We start from the raw sequence: 18,266 nt of genomic DNA on the forward strand, positions 1-18,266 counted from the left end.
TGATTGGTTGGGAGAGGTAACGTAGTTCTACTGGTGTGAAAGCCATTTCTGTTCAAGTTGCCAAAATATGGTACTTTCAACTTAGGGCAACAAAATACACTTAAATATTGATCAAATGTGTCAAATAATTCAGAGGCATAAAAAGCCATGAAATACTTAATATGCAACAAAAAATTGACAAGTATGAAGGAGCCACTTTTTTTTTTATTCATGTCTGTTAATACAAGCTTGTGGTTCAGTGTGTTGATGATCGTTACACACACATATATACACTTTCACACATTCGACAAGACACCTCATGTAAAACCTTCTTTTTCACGGGACTTTGGGTTTTTTTTTGTAATAAAAGAAAACTAAATGTAAATATTCTCTTCATCTGCATTTTATGTTACATTTCTTAAGATTTACAAAAGTGCAAACGGATCATCTTCGCATGTCCTCAATATATATTTTCAGATTTTGACATATGCAGATTTGTCTCCATTGTCAGTCGTAACCATCAAGTGACCTTGATTGATTGATTTCCTGGGCGAGATATTTCCTAATACAAGACAAGTCCTCAGAAATCCATAACGTGATGATTTATGGCACACACCGTTTGGTCCGTCCACAGACACGCACACATTTCTTGCTAAATGCTTAAATAGGTCTTTGTGTGAATGTACAATGTGTGCTGCTGCTGTGTCCTCCATTATCCGGCAACGCTGGACTTGACTGTACAAGAGGGGCAGAGTTTCAAAGCAGGTTACAGGAAGTAGTCAGGGGTGCGGCGGGTGACGTGGGGCTCCCCTCTGCGAGGCGCCGGGTCAAACTGCAAGCTATGGGGAGGAGAAGTTATTCATAATTTAAATTTAAAAAAAAAACACTGTATATAAGAAAGTTTTGGAGGTTGCGTTTATGACACTCACAAGGAATATTTGAGTGTGTCGTCCAGCTCCATGATGGCCGCCTGGTTGCCGCAGCGATAGCAGTAGTTGGGAGCGCTGAATATCGTCACCACGTTCCTCTCGTGGCACCAGTTGTAGCCCTGAGAGCAAGCACGGGTGTATGGTTAGCATTTACGCTAACGCTAAAGTCTCCTGTCGAATTTACGGCGTTAGCATTGCTAGACTCACCTCCATGACCAGCTGATGCGCGCGAGAAACCAGCGTGAGGCGGTTGGCGTGGTTGAACGTCTCCGAGATGTCCTGGCCAAAGGTGTAGCCGGCCCCTCGCGGCGAGATACCCCAGCCGCCGCGGTCGTCGGGGTCCGACCACAGCAGGTCGCACATGGGACCCTGGGAGAAAATATTAGGGGTGGGAATCTTTGAATGTCTCACGATTCGATTTGATTCAGAATCGATTTTCAATTAAAAACGATTTTTGATTCAAAATGATTTGATTGACAATTATTTTTGCTTCAATCTATAGATGTGCAAGGAGTTGTAATGATCTACTTCAGTCTGACTCGCTAATGCTAATTAGCGCGCTACTTGCGGCACTTTTATCACTCAAAAGAACGGCTCCACACTGCAAAAAAAAAAAACTTTTATTGAAATAACTTGACTTTTTCCTTCTACTCTCTAATGTGGCTACAACTTAACAGTGTATTAGACTGCGTGGATCCACACTGCCCCTCAGTGGCCAAATCGGGTACAACATGAACAGTGCTCCAAATAAAGGCACACACAGACAAAGGCAAGACAGTATAAAATAATTTAAATAAAATCGATTTTGGGACATTTAAAATCGATTCTGAATCGTACTAAATGACAATTGCGATTCTTATGAGAATCGATTTTTTGGGCACACCCCTAGAAAATATATTTATTCGGGCCCCCCAAAATATTTTTAAAAGGTAACATGTAATTTCTTGTTACCTCATGAGGCACTTCCTGTAAACGATCCAGCGCCCTTATATGGTCCAGTGTGTCAATGGATGGCGACAATCCGCCGTGAAGACAAAAAATCTGCAAAAACATTTTTTTTAAATGTCATTTCTCTTCTTCTTTTTTTCCTAGCATCAAGTTATGGATCCATCCGACTAATTCACCTGCGAGTCAACCAAGGCGGTGAGCGGGAGGTAATCGAACAGGTCGGTGAAGTATTTCCACACGTTGGCGTTGCCGTACTTTCGTAGACACTCGTCGTAGAAACCGTACACTTGCGTGATCTGCCTGCTCTCGTGGTTGCCGCGCAGGATTGTGATACGCTCCCGGTAACGAACCTAGCGTAAAAGCGGGTTTACATCAGGACGTCAACAACTACAAAAAAAAAAAAGAAAAGCATCAAAAGTATTGTACTAAGGTTACCTTAAGTGAAACGAGTAAAGTGACGGTCTCCACGGAGTAGTACCCCCGGTCCACGTAGTCGCCCATGAACAGGTAGTTTGTGTCGGGGGATCTGCCGCCGATCTTGAACAGCTCCATGAGGTCGTGGAACTGGCCGTGCACGTCGCCGCAAACCGTCACGGGGCATCGCACCTCCTGCACGTTGGACTCCTTGGTCAAGATTTCCTTGGCCTAAATGAGCAGATGAGACTGAAAACTTAGCGACAAAACCACTCATGTAATTTCTTTTGCCGAAGTTAAAGTGGAAGTAAACCGTAAACATTTCTTGCCAATAATATGTCATGTGACCTCACTAGTCTAAACATGACATTCTGATTAATATCACATTTGTTACGCAGCAAAATCCAGCCATTTTTATCCATCTTAGGGGGCGGCCATTTTGCCACTTGCTGTCGACTGAAGATGACATCACAATTGCTCAGGACTCAGGCAACGGCCAATCACAGCTCACCAGTTTTCTGAAGCTGCGCTGTGATTGGTTGTTACCGGTTACTAATAGGATTTTCATTTTTATTTAAGAGAACTACTTCATGAGCAGTTAAAACAACCCATTTGTTTTATTTCACCGATATTGTTCAATGTTTTCCAATAAAACAAGATTGGAACACTTGAAGTATATGTTGCTTGTAATGGAAAAAAAAAATCGGAAAAAATCGAGATCGGCAGGTCAGACTTTTTAAAAGATCGGGGATCGGCCAGGAAATTGTGATCGGTGCGCCAAAATCCATCTGACCAGCAAGGCAATTAATTAAGCCTGAATTAAATGCAACATCTTTTGTAAGCTTCATTAAGCCTAAACTGCTTAGAAGAGGTTGTCGTCCATACAACACAAAGCTCAGCTCCATCAAAAGCCGATGTGTCACGTCAACTATATCCAACCGACCCAAGACTGTCTCGGCGAGGCTGAAGTCAAACATTTCATATCCTCCTCCACAAATCCCAAAACAGAGACGCTCGCTGTTGTGATTCACCGCATTCTGCTGAGTCACGCTCTTCATCTTTTTTTTCCGGCAACAAAAAGCTTCCATCGAATCCTCCCACTATTTTTCCGACAGGGAGGGATGCAGCCGCAGTTCAGCCGAATCGTCGAGATTGCGAACTTGCAAAGTGGGAGCTCTCGGCAGCATGAATATAAATGACTTAACAGCCTTGTAACATCAAGTTCCTGCCTCAGCAACAAGCCAGTGTTTGAAAGGTCAAAGTCGCGCTGCGGCGTCAACAATTCTGCTGCTTCACGCCCAGCGACCGAGCAGGATCAGATCAGACCCCACAGGAATCCAAAATAAACACCTTCATTTATGATTGGTTTTAGTCCTATTTTAAAAAATACAAGAGGCAATATAAGAGAATGTGGGTTTTATTTTAATAACAAAAAAATATTTTAAAAATAGCAATGTCAAACCAAAATGGTCAACCTCCTGTTTATACTTTTGTTTTGACTCTGAAAATGTCCATTTTTGTTTCGTTAACTGCAGTACATCCAATCAAGAAAGGGCAATGCTATTATTAACTCATTCACTGCCATTGACGGCTATAGATGTCAAAAATTAATTTGAATTATTTCTATTAGCTTAATATTTTTTCTACTTTTGTTAACACGAGTATGAAAAACTTTTTTTTTATTGTACAATTAGAACAGATATAAAATGTGTGATTAATCGTGAGTTAACTATTGAAGTTATGCGATTAAAATTTAAAAAAATGATCGCCTGACGCCCCGATTTTTTTTATAATATTTAAGTCGCGTCAGGCGATTACAATTTTTAATTAATAGTTAACTCACGATTAATCACACATTTTATATCTGTATTTCTAAAAAATAAATAAATAAAAAAATCGAGGTTTTCATACTCTTGTTAACAAAAGTGGAAAAAAATGTTCAACTGATAGAAATAGTTCAAATGAATTTTTGACGTCTATAGCCGTCAATGGCAGTGAATGAGTTTAGCATATTTACAATCGTAAGTGGTGACGTCATGCAGCCTGAGAGCTAATCGGAAGATGAGGGAATGACAGTTAAACTGTATTTAGGCCACTGCTAACTTCACACAGTAACATTAGCCAACTTTTTCCCCCCTAATCGAATATATTCTAGTTATTCAATCAATCATTGCAAAGCTAATGCTGGCTATCATTTTCGCTAACGCTTATCTACACATTCACTTCAGTTATGCTTACCTTTTGGCTTTGACATGTACCGCTTCAAGCTGTTGCCTGAAAGTGTCTATTTTCCTCTGGAACTCCAGAAACCCTGTTGGGCTTGTTTTTTTGTGTGTTTTTTTTTATGTTAATACCCCCACTGTTTCGTCACAGTGAGGCCGAATCGCTTGCTCAGTCTGAGAAATAGGCGGATAGCTAAAATTGGACTTGGTGGTTTACAGCACATGTATTCAAATATTTTGTAATCACTTTTCTAAGCAAACAGTCCAGTCGCACCTCAGCGGGGCATCACGGTCACATCTGGCGGACAGGTGAGAACCGCAGGTCCCATGGCAAAAGGACGCTCGTCACACACACACACACACACACACACACGCCAGCCATGCGACGGCTCACTCAAGCCGCACGAAGCCGCCCTACGAGGCGCGTAGCCAGGGCAGGCCCGGTGAAATATAAACCCAAGACGCCATTTTAAGAATGTGTGAAAGGCAGCGGGGGGCGAGAGGCGACAAGACGTCCGCGACGGGAGGGATGTAAAGACAAATAACTCACCTTTTCGCACAAATTCTTCACTTGTCCCTCCGTGAGCTGTTTGCATTCGTTCAGCTGCTCGATCCATTGATCCAGCTCCTTCGTAAAAGCCTTTTCGTCCATTTTCTGTGTTTATGTTGGGAATTAGGGTTAAGGGGGGGAGGGAGGGAGTGTCGGATGTTCTCGTGTTTTCTCCCGCAGCTGAGAAGACTGCGACAGCGGCTCGGTTGCTCGTTTTGTCGGCTCAGCTCGGCGTGGTAGTCCCCCCCTCTCTCTCTCCCCGGTGTTTGGAGGCGGCGATGCTTTACTGGGTTCAATTAAAAGCGCGACGAAGAGGAGGGAGAGAGGAGGAGACGTCAGCTGGAGATCCACCCTGCCTAGTAATGTCTTAGTTATAAACGTCCGGGTTTGAGCGTCAAAATAAAAGCATTTCCAACAGTTTAATTGATACATTCGAGCGTTTGTTTTCATATCTGAACAGAAACTGACAAACAATAAACGCTTTATTATTGTTTAATAATAATAATAATAATAAATCCACATTACAGCCCAAACACGACTGACTCCTGCTACTTCCGGTCTTAGTCTGTTCTCATTGTGCTCACTTGACGCCGCAGCTTTTCTATCGCGCTCCACTCCTAAATAGAGACGTCAGCAAACACAGCAATAAAACCTCATCATCATTGTGAGCTTGTGATTTTGTGCAGATGATGTCACCTAGCTAAACTGAAGTTTACAAGCAATGGAACACAATAGCGTGAGTGGCTGCCACTCAGCCAGCACAGCTACCATTTGTAAAGTGTGTATCATATACACACACCGGCAAATGTGGGGAAAATAACTTAACATGATACATTTTCCCTTATACAGTATTAAATATTCGTGTTTTTTCTTCTTCTTGTTATCACATCGTTGAACAATGTGGAATTTATTTAAGCTTTGAAAACAAATAGGCTGCTAGTATTTAAAAAAACTACTTTGACCTTGAAAAATTGAAATATAGGCTAATCTTATATTATGGGTTTAGATTTTTATATCGCACTCCAGAGGAGTCAGTGAGTGCTTCACCAATCATGAACCGCACATCACTGGTATAGCATAGCCAGTCCTGTCCCATCCCAGCCAATCCTCTGTTAGCCGATGCAGGCATACCCTTGTCAGTCCTGACATGTAACATCCAATATAATACTATCTGTCCTGTCCTATATTATCTTTGACTAGCCCGGGAGGTCCTGTCCTATCCTATACTGTCCTCTCTTCTTCTTTTTTTATACACACAACTCGGTTGGTGCATTTTCCCCGCAGTAGACTCAATTTTGTCCTAGTCTGTCCTGTTCTGGCCTGTATCACCTTGTCCGGTTCGATCCTGCTTTGTTCTGATTCACACACGCCTCAGTTGGTGGTACCTTCACTCACCATTTTGGTCTTGCCTTGCTTAGCGTAGTCTGTCCTGTTCTCTCCTGTCATGCACTACATGTCTGTCCTGTCCTATCCTATCGGACAAAAGTCTAGCCTGTTTTAGGATGCCCTGCCCAAGACTAGTCTATAGGCTAGTCTTTGTTGTTGTGTCCTGTCCTGTCCTGCCCTGTCCTGTCCTGTCATAGCCTAGCTATGTCTAGCCTAGCACAGCCTTCCATGTTTTATATGATTTAGTTTTGTTTTGATTCACAAAAACCTCAGTTTGTGCATCCTCCCACCCTCCTGTAAACTTTTTTTTGAGCACTGATAATTTCCTGTGGTCTGGACTCTTGAATACAAACAGGATGCACCCGTCTGAGCCTGGAGGCGAGTATGACAATTGTTTTATTGCTCACGTCAGCAAGCGTGGCCTCTTCCAAGTTTCGATGTCAGTGTTTCTCAAGGGAACACCACCTACTGACTATTACCGCAGGGCCAACGCGCCAGTTCGGTAAATATTTCTGGCCGCTAATATCTTTCTCTTCTGAAGCTGCCTAATTTAAAAAAAAGTTTGTGTTCCCCACTTTGATGGCACGAAAGTGTTGTTATTCATTCACGAGTTATACTTAAAGTGACCTACTTCACAGCCGGTTTGAACAAAACTTCTCGGCCCACATTCACTCAAAGAGCCTTTCAGCCGCAAACCCATTTTTATGTATTATGCAACAATTGTGCTCATTTTGTGTCTTCATGTAGTAAAATTATATTCAGATGGAGTTGTGTTATTTGAAGTTGATCAAGATACGCATCCTCCTTTTATTTGAACCTCAAAATGCAAACACTTGTGTCGAGTGTATGACTTAATAATCAATCGGAAATGAAAGCCAACAGCCTCCTTGTAATTGTGGATGAAACAAGGTGAGATTAAAGCAAAAGAAATGACAGCTCTATTGAATTAAATGAGAGGGAAAGGCTTTTCATTTTAATGGCCCCTACACAGATCTTGATAAATACTTTATGAGGAAAAATGCCCAGTCCTGTCCTATTCTATCATAAACTGTCCAAAGTCTAGTCCATCATATTCTTATCTCTTATACTATTACTAACTATGGCTTATTATAAAAAAAAAATATATTATCCTATATTGTTATTTAATGTCCTGTTCTGTTCATTTCAGTGCCATTTTATACAACATTTACCACATAGTGTGTCACGGGTCACTTTCAAACCAGCTCCAAATGTTTTTGGCTTCACTTACTTTGTCCTCATAGAACCATTTGATTTGATTAACTGAGTCGCTCTGCATGTGAGCGCTTTTAATATGAAACTATCCTGAACATCACTGCAGATTGGTCGGCTGGTTTCATCTCCAGTGATGGAGCTAAATTCTTTCCCTGGACACAACAGTGTTGACATGTTGACTATTATTACATCACAGTCAAGAGACAAAAGCAGACGTTTGTCCTAATCCAACACAACTGTCAGCTGCTGCGCGGCAGTCGCGGCGCTTTCATCACCACCACTGATCAAATGTCCACAGTGTTATTGTGCTCACAGAAGCTAATTCAGGAACAGTGCCTGGATTTAAATTCTCACCGTGGATAAAAGAAACATTTCATTCAAAGTGATCAGGTAGCACTATCAAGGTTAGCCTAGCCTGTCCTGTCCTATTCAAGCTTATTGTATCGTAGCCACCTGTAATATGTGCTACCTTATCCTGTCATATCCAACCCTATCCTAGCCTAGCTAAGCTAGCCAAGCGTCGCCCCCGCTGCCTCTTTCTTTTCTCTGTCCTGTCCTACCTTATGCTGTCCTGTCCTATATAGGTGTCCTTTCCTGTCGTAAAGCGTTGTAACCTAGCCTTGTAAAGGTTAATAGTGTGTTAGTTTTGTGTGGTGAGTAGCCACATGTGTAAATATAAAACAGTAGCATGTTCCTTGTCACAAGTACATTTTATTCCCTGTTTTTGTTCTGTGAGCTCCCTGGTGTTCCACATGAGATGCTTGAGTCTAAATATAGCAGAGGCGTCTTAAAACAAAAAGACAGGGAGGGAGCACTAACCTCTATCACTTTCTCTCCTCTCTTTTTCCGCCAATTAGGAGGCAGGCTGTCATCTCTGGGAAACATGAAACCATGACAACAGCCGGTTAATATTTCCATGTCGGCCCCAGAGCGCCACCTGCTGCCGAAGACCTAGAAGCGCCCCCGACCCCGTCACGTGCCAGGACAGGCGCGCAGTGGGTTTATTTTGGAGGTAGTGTAAAAATTGAACTGGAAGTCAAAAGCAAAGTTTTTCATTTTCAGGAGTTCAAGAGTTGCTGCTTTTTTTTGTTTACCTACACTTGATTAGAACAGAGAATGGGGTCAAATTTTAACCAAAATTGAGGATTCACCATGAAAAAGGTGGATGTCAGGGTCTGTTCATGTTAAAAGGGTAGCACCCGAACCCCTATCATCGGTTTCACTGATGGATGGTTCAGCGTGGACTACACATAACAAAACACATGAAAATGGAACTGGATTTAACTGTACGTCAGCCATTTTGGGGGAATTCCAGGGCTCGTAATTTGACATCCCCAGCAACAACAACAACAAAAAAGCTTCATTTTTAGTGCTGTAATCAAGCAGATCCAGCAGGTGGAGCTATACTTAGTGTCCACTTTTTGGGATCCCTGTCAGAGCACCAGCAAATATAACTGTCGTTTAATCTGACTTAATCGTTCCGTCGATGGAGTTTCAGGCTATCAATAGAAAGGCGAGGTGTTTATTTAGCACGACAAGAATGTAGGTCACATGGAGAGTAGATCGTCATTTGAACCTTAAGAGTTCCACGAAGTCCGAACTGAACTCAAACTGTTGCCTAGTGTCAAAACAAGTCGAGGAGGAGAAGGCGTTTCCGCCTCCTGTGGAGAAGTGTGGGGGGGGGGGGGGGGGGGGAATGCTAACCAATAAAGCAACATAAGGACAAATTGGCCTTGCGCGTAACGGAACACTTGAGGTAAACGTTGCCACATGGAGACATTCCCACCATCTGTATCTTACTCCAGTCTTGTAGATGGCGGCAATGCTCATTGGACCGGTTGCCACTCACTAAGGCGGTTATAGACGTCAAAAAATTATTTGAACTATTTCTATTAGTTAGTTATAGGACAACCGTGACTGAAGCCAGAGAGGGCAGCCATTTTACAGTGCCACTTTTACACCTAACTTTTTTTTCTTCAAAAATATTATTTCTTTGTATATTTTTAAAGGATTGATTCAGAAATGTTTTCAATGAATATATATTTTTTTCGGTTGCCTGAGTATTTGTTACGTGGATACGCTCAACACCTATGTCTGCACGTGTTGCTACCGTGTGCGTTCAAACTTAGTTGTTAAGGTTTTAACAACAGATACTGTACTAGTTTTGTTAGTTCGTCTAAGGCGTTTTCCATTACGTGTTACCATGAAGCTAGCAGACTATCAGGTTGTTGTTTTTTTGGTTTGGTTAAATGCACAACATGTAACTCCCTATGATTAATTATTATGATTAATGTTTGGTTTTACAGAAGCAGCTTGTTGAGAAGTTAACTGCCACCTTCTAGTCAGTGCTTATAATAATATTAATAATAATAATAATATTAATAATAATAAATGGCAAATATTGGTGCCTAAATTGTCCAATTTTCCATATCACAAAAACAATCATGTATTTTGGGGGTTGGGACCTGGAATGTTCTTTGAAGGTCCACCGCCGACTGTCCACGTTTGAAATTACCCTCAAACCTACAATCATAACTACTGTTTATCCATAAATTCAGTCTTGATTCCAAATGTTGTTGTGGGCTCTTAACGTGCCCATGGCACAACTGTTTCATGGCCACGTGTGCGTCATTAAAGGGGCAGGGCCTCTGCTGGTGAGCTCCGTCAGTCAGTGACGTCATCACATGGAGTGAGCCTGCCAGACGCTTGTTTTGAGGGAGGGAGAAAGAGAAAGAGAGAGAGAGGGATAGAGAGAAAGAGAGAGAGAGAGAGAGAGAGAGGGGGAGAGAAAAAGAAAAGGGGGGCTCCTAGCGGAAGAATAGCGCCGCTCGTCAATCGATTGATGCTCCTGCTTTTTCTGTATATACATTGTTATTTTTTAAATTTTCAACAATGTCCACCCCGGCGAGGAGACGTCTTATGAGGGATTTTAAAAGGTACCGCAGTCCCTTTTTTCCCCCCTTCCTATACGTGTGTGTGCCTGCTAGCAGTGTTAGCCGATGAAGCTAATTCCGGCTATTTTAGCTTAGCTCGAGCAACCGGCGAGTAGACCGAACCCAAGCTGCTCTTTTAGTTGACGAGATGTTTATTAAGGTGGTCCACCTTGCCGTTTGGTGCCGTGTTTGCGGTGACACTCGAAATTCTGCGACAATCCCATCCGAAGGGAGTTGTTTTGTGGACGCCGCTGTTTAGCGTTGGTGTGCCAGTCTGTTGTTTTTTTTGGTGACGAGATTACCATTACAGGGACGACCAACCGAAACCAGTTTAATTGCTCGCGAAAACAACACAATCAGATTATGTTGGCACTTCTGTTCTATTAGAAATAGCGATTTGGTGGCGCATCTTTCATTTTTAGCAATGTGGCTTAAAGGATAGATTTCATCAGGGTTGTTGTGTGCTTTTAAAATGGCTGAGTGGCAATGGTTGTTGTATGGGAGGTATCGCCAATCCCCAATCTGTTGTCATGCGTCGAATCGTACCCGTGTGTGTGTGTATTAATGCCAATTTGGGCAGAAATGTGGCGCACAGGGAAGAGTTTGTGTTTTTAAAATGGCTAAGTGTCAATGGTGGTTACACACTTGTGCCATCCTTGTATGTTATAGTCAAGTTTGTTTATATAGCCCTTAAAGCAGCACTAAGGAACTTTCAGTTTATGTTGATTATGGCGCCGCCAAATGGACAGAAGTGGTAATGTTATGCCTGAAGGAAGACAACATTTCCCATGAGTGCATTGCGTCGTTTTCTTCCCCTGCGTCGACATTCAAATTGACGTCAGTCTTTGTAACGAATGGGCAAAGGGGGAAGTGACGTATGCCATAAAGCAGTCAGCACATTTGTAGTTTTTTGTGTGGCAGTGTTCCTACCATCCTCTACCAATATGATACAGACCCCCTCAGGTACCATTCAACTAGTTTTAAGTCAAAGTTTCATCAGAAGAATTATGAAAATATTGGAAAGTTTCTTAGTGCTGCTTTAATCAATATTTATTACATAGTATGGAGCTGTACGATGTTAGATGAAACATCATGTGTCTAATGAGATAAAGCGCTGGAAGGTGGCTCCAGCACCCTGTCAAACCAGCAGAGGAGGGGGAAAGAGAGTGAGGAAATGACAGTAAAAAGGCCAAGATGCAGAGGTAGCTTTCATACTGTGTGTGTACTGTTTGCCGAGTGATCCTGTTCCACGCCGGTCCTATGGGGGCAGTATTAGTTTCTTAATTTCTGTGGTAATTGGTCATGTAATTGTAGTGTCGTCCTGCTAACTCAAACTTCACGCTGGCTCATGCTTTACATGCCCGAAGGTATTTAATAGAGAGCCACGCATTTATTGAACTGTTCTAATGTATTTGTACACATCATGACGGCAATATGCAACCCGCTGTCATATTCCATATGTCGTCCCCGTGTGTGCGTGGTGTGTTGGGAAAACGCTGAGGTATTGTGGAAAGCTGCTGAAGCAGGAGGACACCAGATAAGGTGACGTGTAACCCTACGCCCGTTCCCAGGTGCTAAAGCGTGTCCCGCTGAAGCCGAGTCGACAATGGCAACATTCCTGGATCACCCTGTGTGTGTGTGTGTGTGTGTGTGTCTGTGTGCACACAAAAACACACAGGTGACTGCTTTCAGCTTAGATGTTGTTCACAAAGTCGGCCTCAGTAGGACTTGGAAATAATCAGCTGAAACCGTGTTTGAGCAAACCACAGCATTCAGTACACTTGGTCCACATCCCATTTGCGTGGATTTGGAGTTTTTGCGCCCCCCCGGCCCCCTCCACCCGCCCAATGTAAAGAAATGTACACATGAATGCATTTCACTGGACAAAAAACTCCCAACTCACAATTTTCGTAAGATTGCAACTTTATGCTTGTGTGATTCCGACTTTTTCTTAGAAACTGATTTATTTTTATATATATTTTTTGACATAGAGAATTTTGACTAACCTTGCCAGCAAGCTGAATTCTCGCGGTATTTTTCACAAATCGCTGATACGTTCGCAACTGACCTTTTTTTTTTTTTAGGTCTGACCAATCAGGCGTAGTTTAGGGCGGGGCATGCAGCTGTGACAAAACCACTGAGTGACAACGCCGGGGAAAACAAACAAACCTAACATAGACGAATGGACGCTCCAATCAATTCTGTTCTCGCAGAATTACTCACCGTTTCCTAGTTGAGGAAGGCGCTTCGTGCATTTTTATCGGGTAAAGATGTTTGTGCTTGTTTTTTCCCCCCTAAGACAAGACTGAAGACAACATTTTCATCCTTTGCCGTGATTGGTCAAAACAAACGTGCAAAAAAAAAAAACGCATCGTCCAATCAGCTCGAAGTATTGTACAGCAAGTCCCTCCTTTTCCGAACGCATCTGCCGAGTGAAGTTCCAGATGTAAAGAACTCCCTTGAGTGAATCACAATTATCAATCTAGCTTGTGAGGTTCAATTTTTGTACTCAAAGAATTATGACTTTTTTCCCCCCTCTCAGAAAGTATCTTTTTTTTTTGTATAAGAATTTTAAAAATAATAGCCAATTCAACATTATTTTTGAAACGTTATCGTAACAAATAAGGTGCCGCAGATCTTTTCAAAGCAATGTGACATCACAATGGTAAATAAAAAAATTGACTATGGTTATAACAATGTGAAAAGAACAAAACATTCTGTGTTCACATTGATGACTTGTGATGTCACATTTGATGCTGACACGGCAAAAAACAGGTCGATAAATGTACATTTGTACTACTGATTTGATATTTTCTTAGTTTTTTTATCCATTAATCACCTAATGTGACGCCTTAGGATAACTGACCGTTTCTTCATTTTGTGGCGCGAGCCACAACCGTCAGAACATCCAAAAGTGTTAAGCAGAGTGTGTCTGTGCCAGGGAAGATCTCGGGGGAGCTTACGATTAATGAGGTTAATTGCGGTGCGTCAGCATTCTCACACACTCGCACACACACAGATGGACCTGGCGTGTAAGCTCTGATCGGAGCTGATATTAGTCTGGCGCTTGGCCTAATCTGTGGTGTTGCCGTGGCGACCAAACATCAGGTGTTCAGGATGTATTGTTTGTAGCTCATAGGATTATTCCTTTCTTGTGGAAAAACTTTATACTTTTAAGATGACAATTTTTTCTTTAATTATTTGGATGATTTTTTAAAAATAATTTTTTCATAAGTCCTTTTCTCAAAAAATCCAACTTTTTCTCCAAAAGATAAACCAAACATCAAATGCGGCTTTGGGGAAGCCGCACGTTTTGGATGCTTGACAAGTTTTTGATTGACTTTGGTGTGACTTTTTTTTTTTTTCTCCACGTTTTTTGTCTGTCCCGTGCAGACTTCAAGAGGACCCTCCCACCGGTGTGAGCGGAGCGCCTTCGGAGAACAATATCATGCTTTGGAACGCTGTTATTTTTGGGTGAGTCAACGCACACCACCCAACGTTCTATTCATATGTTGTTGTTCCAACCGCCGTCGACCTGGACATGTAATAATAAATAGTTATTATGTCACAGTGGATGCGCTTTGTTTTCACAGTCAACCTAGAAATAAAGCAACAGAGTGCGGACTTGCTTCGCATGCAGCGTTATTGATGATAATGACTGATTTCTTTTGGTCTTTACAGGCCTGTCGGCACGCCATTTGAAGATGGTGAGAGCCTCCATTTTGTGTTCTTTCATTGTTATATGTAGAAAAATGTAAACATATCTTTAATTGTGCTACTGAGCACTAGAGTGGGCTAACTCAAGCTTAAGTCAAGTGCAGAAACGAATAGAGACCGATGAATAGGTACAAATCAGTGTAGTTCCAATATTGACATATAGGGGGCAGTCTTTTAATGCCGTCAGCACTTTTTTTTTCTTTGCTTGGGTGCTTCTGCTTTTTATAGTCCAGTTACAGTATGTTATTTATCATTTTTTAAGGAAAAATGTATGTATTTAACAGATGTATGGAGTTACACCATTTTTTTTTCAGCCGGCCTTAAATCTTAAAATCACACCACATGCCAACGAACATACAAACAAAATTTGAGGTAGCCCATTGGCTCAATCCTTTTCATAAGATTTTTTTTTTTACAAACAAAAAAATTCTAGGAAAAGTACAATTTTAACTCTTTGACTGCCAAAAACGTTAAATAACGTTTAGTAAAATCCTATGGAGGACTGCCAAAGACGTTAAAATACGTTTTTTCAAAACAGAGGTGAAATTAACCATTTTTTATTGTTGATTACTGAAAAACGGAATAAGGTAGAAACAAACTTTTTTTTCTGATGAAAGATGAGAGTCCAATCTTTCATTTGGTAGTATGTGTGTTTCCATAGTCCAAACACATAATTTTCTGTGGACCTTGAAAGATCAGTCAAAAATGCTTAAATCGGCTGGCACCCACAGCATCCCTTTTCTGAAAACGTCTGGCAGTCAAAGAGTTAGTCTCGTAAGATGACTTTATCTCTGACTTTTTCTCAGTATACTGTGATCTTTTTAGAAAACAAAAAGTCTTTAGTGAAAGAGTGCAATTTTAATCTCCTCAATTATGACTTAATCATCAGCAGATTGCAACTTATTTTTTGTCAATAAATAATGACTTCATTAAAAATATTTTTGTGTGTGTCTGCAGGAACGTTTAAGCTTCTGATCGAGTTTTCTGAGGAGTACCCTAACAAGCCTCCCACGGTTCGCTTTGTATCCAGAATGTTTCACCCCAATGGTAAAATGAATGCTCAACACATTCCCACTAGTATTTTGAAATATCCAGTTCATTTTTTTGTCCCCTCAGTGTACGCAGATGGCAGTATATGTTTAGACATCCTCCAGAACCGCTGGAGCCCCACGTATGATGTCTCGTCCATACTCACCTCCATCCAGGTGGGTGCTGTCCTCCGCCATCCCCAAATCCCTAAAAACAGTTTTGTCAAACTCTATAATGAGAGAGGGAAAAAAAGCATTTATCAATCAATTGATCTATTTTTCTTTCTTTCCACTCTTAAGTCTTTGCTGGACGAACCCAACCCCAACAGCCCGGCCAACAGCCAGGCAGCGCAGCTCTACCAGGAAAACAAGCGCGAGTATGAGAAACGAGTGACGGCCATTGTGGAGCAGAGCTGGGTGGACGTGTGAGACCCTCAACCCAAAACCCCCGTCTTCCTTCCTCCCGCTTGTTCATTTTACCTTGTGTGTGTGTGTGTGTGCGTGCGTGCGTGTGTGTGCGCATATCACATGAACTCAACAAGTGCCACCCTGCAAAGAATATCAAAAAACTACGGACGTTCTATCAAGGGAGTGAGGCGGAATCATGTTTTTGTTTCCTTTTTATTTTTTTAATTGCATGTTGTGAAATAAGTTATTGCTAACAGAACTTGTAATATATCTTTGTTTTGTTTTTTTATTGATACGCTGTCAGTGTGCTGCTGCTTGGTTTGTTTGAAAATGGCAGTTTCATGACCAAATTCCTTTTTTCTCCCCAATAGGTTGCTTAAAAAAAAAAGCCTTTTGATTTGATATGTTTTTTTTTAAATCTCTAAAGAACAATCTGTTATTTGAAGATGAGTCTCACGATGACTGAGGTATTCCCCGCCCCGAGGTAGAAGAAGCAACGCGTCCAAGGACAAAGTGTGGTGAGTCAGGCAAAGTTTGTATTCTGGAGGGATTTTTTTTTTTCCCGGATTAAAAAGGACTGAAAGACATGCCGGAAATAACCTCCCCAAAAAAGTCCATATAAAAAAGGCTGGGAAATTGCGACAAAAGAAAACAAAAACTGACGTTGTGGCATCATGTATGTAGGATTTGTTCCGACTGAGCAGAAGGGACATGTTACATTTGTCAAAGGAAAGTATACTTACTATAATAATATGCTGTATAAAAAAAAAACATAAACTCATTTTTCCAGATGACTTTTGCTATTGTGCTTTTTTGCTTGATGCTCTCCTAGGTAGTTTCTTACACCCTCGTGAAAAAATGGGCTTAGTGTTGGCAATCTGACAGGATGAAAGTTGTCATTTATCGACAAAAAAAGGCTTATCGACAAGTTGGAATCTGACAAGAATAGTTGCATACGATCAACAAATTGAAATTAGTCTTATAAGTTGCTTTGTATTTCTTAGAAGAAAGTCAAATTTTATCCCCCAAAAATCTTGAGTTTTCAGAATATTTTTTCCAACAAATGAATGACAATTGTATTTTTGGGCTACAAAAAGTTTGACTCTAGCAAATAGCTGTATTTTAATTATAGAATAATCATATTTTTATATTTTTTTCATCAGGAATTTAAGGGAACGTATACCAAGTACGATTATTTGATACAAGAAAGACAACAGAACTCCCAGTTTACCTTTCATCCTTTATGTAAAAGCTATAAAAACAAGTACACTATAAAAATTAAATACAACACCAGTGAAATGTCCATGCTGGCATCATGGATTAATTCTTTTTTTTTTTTTAACCATACAGTCAGGATGAGAAAAGCCAAATGTGGTCACACAAGCACAGCCTGTATGTTCCAATTCCAAACAGCAAGGATGAGTCCATCATTTGCCCTGTAACCACAGAACGCTTGAGTCAGCAGATATTCTATATATGTAGTATTTTAATATGCAGTATGGACTGTACCTGCTGCTGCTTCATAATCTCATCTCTTGTCTTGAAGACAGGCGCGTCCTCCACATCGATGCCCTCGGCCATTTCTTTCACTTTGTCGAGGAGCTCCTTGCTATACCTACCACGGACACACACAAAAAAAGTTTTACATCTAGATACTGTTCCTACCACAAAACACACAAAGTATTCAATCATTGTTTTATTTCATGTAGATTACCTCTGTGCAATTGATTTGGTGTTTCAATACAAATGTATCTAACTTTATTTTAAGTTTTTAAAACATAATTTGGGTTCCTGTAATTTGCACCGACGTGCGTTTAATTTTTTACGAACAAAGGGGGCAGTAGCGACTTGAGGATGTAGCATCGTTACAGTGGTGAACAATGAAGAAGAGTAGTAACAAATTATTTTACGTGAAAGAAGTATTGTCAAACATTTTCGAATAATTCGTCAAAATTTATTAACAGTTTAAACTTAGTATTCGTTTACAAAAATCACGAAAAACATACTTCCAAATGGACATTTTCTAGTAGCCATTCATTTTACAGGCAGAGGGGGCAGTAGCGCGCACACGATCGTAACCAAGGCGCCGGAGAGCGACAAAGAAGACGAGGCGCAACACGTGTTATTTAGTAATAAAACAACTGTTAAAACTTAGAATAATGTTTTTTTATGAACCACGAATAAACGAAACATGTAATTGACTTGTTCTACTTGTCTACTCTCAGATATTGTATAGTTACCGGCAGCCGAGGAAGACGTTGTTGGCCCACACCATTGACAACGACAGCAGCTGGTCCATCTGCAGCTCGCCCTCAAACTCGCTCATATTCCGCAGTATGAACTCCCTCCTGTGCACCCAGTGTTTGTCGCTCTCCCAATGTCCCCGTAACGTTTCCACTTGGTCGGCCACGGCACGGTTCTGCCGGATAAAATCGTTCACGTCCGCGACCGACATTTTGGGTGATCAGTAATCACCCCTGCGATTCCTCGCAGCTCGAATACACGTCCGGTGTTTGGAA

The 18,266-nt window shown here is 41.3% G+C and overlaps 3 protein-coding genes across 4 annotated transcripts; 1 reads left to right on the forward strand and 2 right to left on the reverse strand.

Moving 5' to 3' along the window:
- Positions 1-184: 184 nt before the first annotated feature.
- On the reverse strand, positions 185-5,412 carry ppp2cab (protein phosphatase 2 catalytic subunit alpha b). The gene is made up of 7 exons (XM_077546955.1): positions 5,043-5,412; positions 2,292-2,501; positions 2,033-2,206; positions 1,860-1,949; positions 1,116-1,277; positions 909-1,027; positions 185-818 (listed from the first exon to the last, which is right to left on the reverse strand). Exons 1-7 carry the CDS (start codon positions 5,142-5,144, stop codon positions 746-748), a joined length of 930 nt encoding a protein of 309 aa, XP_077403081.1. The 5' UTR covers positions 5,145-5,412; the 3' UTR covers positions 185-745.
- Positions 5,413-10,383: 4,971 nt separating this feature from the next.
- On the forward strand, positions 10,384-16,541 carry ube2b (ubiquitin-conjugating enzyme E2B (RAD6 homolog)). Of its 2 annotated transcripts, none has more exons than XM_077547173.1 (6): positions 10,384-10,597; positions 13,988-14,068; positions 14,276-14,301; positions 15,269-15,358; positions 15,428-15,516; positions 15,640-16,541. In XM_077547173.1, the coding sequence occupies exons 1-6, from the start codon at positions 10,554-10,556 to the stop codon at positions 15,766-15,768; spliced, it is 459 nt and encodes a 152-aa protein (XP_077403299.1). In that variant the 5' UTR covers positions 10,384-10,553; the 3' UTR covers positions 15,769-16,541. The 2 variants fall into 2 exon arrangements, with proteins under 2 accessions (XP_077403299.1, XP_077403300.1); XM_077547174.1 differs by lacking the exon at positions 10,384-10,597 and adding an exon at positions 10,648-12,858.
- A 432-nt stretch (positions 16,542-16,973) lies between these two features.
- Positions 16,974-18,266, reverse strand: cdkn2aipnl (CDKN2A interacting protein N-terminal like). Its single transcript, XM_077546956.1, has 3 exons — positions 17,988-18,266; positions 17,257-17,362; positions 16,974-17,183 (listed from the first exon to the last, which is right to left on the reverse strand). Exons 1-3 carry the CDS (start codon positions 18,200-18,202, stop codon positions 17,175-17,177), a joined length of 330 nt encoding a protein of 109 aa, XP_077403082.1. The 5' UTR covers positions 18,203-18,266; the 3' UTR covers positions 16,974-17,174.

Source organism: Vanacampus margaritifer, chromosome 16, assembly GCF_051991255.1.
Source record: "Vanacampus margaritifer isolate UIUO_Vmar chromosome 16, RoL_Vmar_1.0, whole genome shotgun sequence".
Taxonomy (NCBI): domain Eukaryota; kingdom Metazoa; phylum Chordata; class Actinopteri; order Syngnathiformes; family Syngnathidae; genus Vanacampus; species Vanacampus margaritifer.

What these genes read in the sequence shown, in the direction of transcription:
- ppp2cab (XM_077546955.1), bottom strand. Translation starts at nt 5,144, where the DNA reads ATGGACGAAAAGGCTTTTACGAAGGAGCTGGATCAATGGATCGAGCAG. An exon ending in CTTTACTCGTTTCACTTAAG is followed by an intron (nt 2,207 to 2,291) that starts GTAACCTTAGTA and finishes CTTTTACGCTAG; the next exon opens with GTTCGTTACCGGGAGCGTAT. An exon ending in GACACACTCAAATATTCCTT is followed by an intron (nt 819 to 908) that starts GTGAGTGTCATA and finishes TCCTCCCCATAG; the next exon opens with CTTGCAGTTTGACCCGGCGC.
- ube2b (XM_077547173.1), top strand. Translation starts at nt 10,554, where the DNA reads ATGTCCACCCCGGCGAGGAGACGTCTTATGAGGGATTTTAAAAG. An exon ending in CTTATGAGGGATTTTAAAAG is followed by an intron (nt 10,598 to 13,987) that starts GTACCGCAGTCC and finishes TGTCCCGTGCAG; the next exon opens with ACTTCAAGAGGACCCTCCCA. An exon ending in CAGAATGTTTCACCCCAATG is followed by an intron (nt 15,359 to 15,427) that starts GTAAAATGAATG and finishes TTGTCCCCTCAG; the next exon opens with TGTACGCAGATGGCAGTATA.
- cdkn2aipnl (XM_077546956.1), bottom strand. Translation starts at nt 18,202, where the DNA reads ATGTCGGTCGCGGACGTGAACGATTTTATCCGGCAGAACCGTGCCGTG. An exon ending in AACGTCTTCCTCGGCTGCCG is followed by an intron (nt 17,363 to 17,987) that starts GTAACTATACAA and finishes TGTCCGTGGTAG; the next exon opens with GTATAGCAAGGAGCTCCTCG.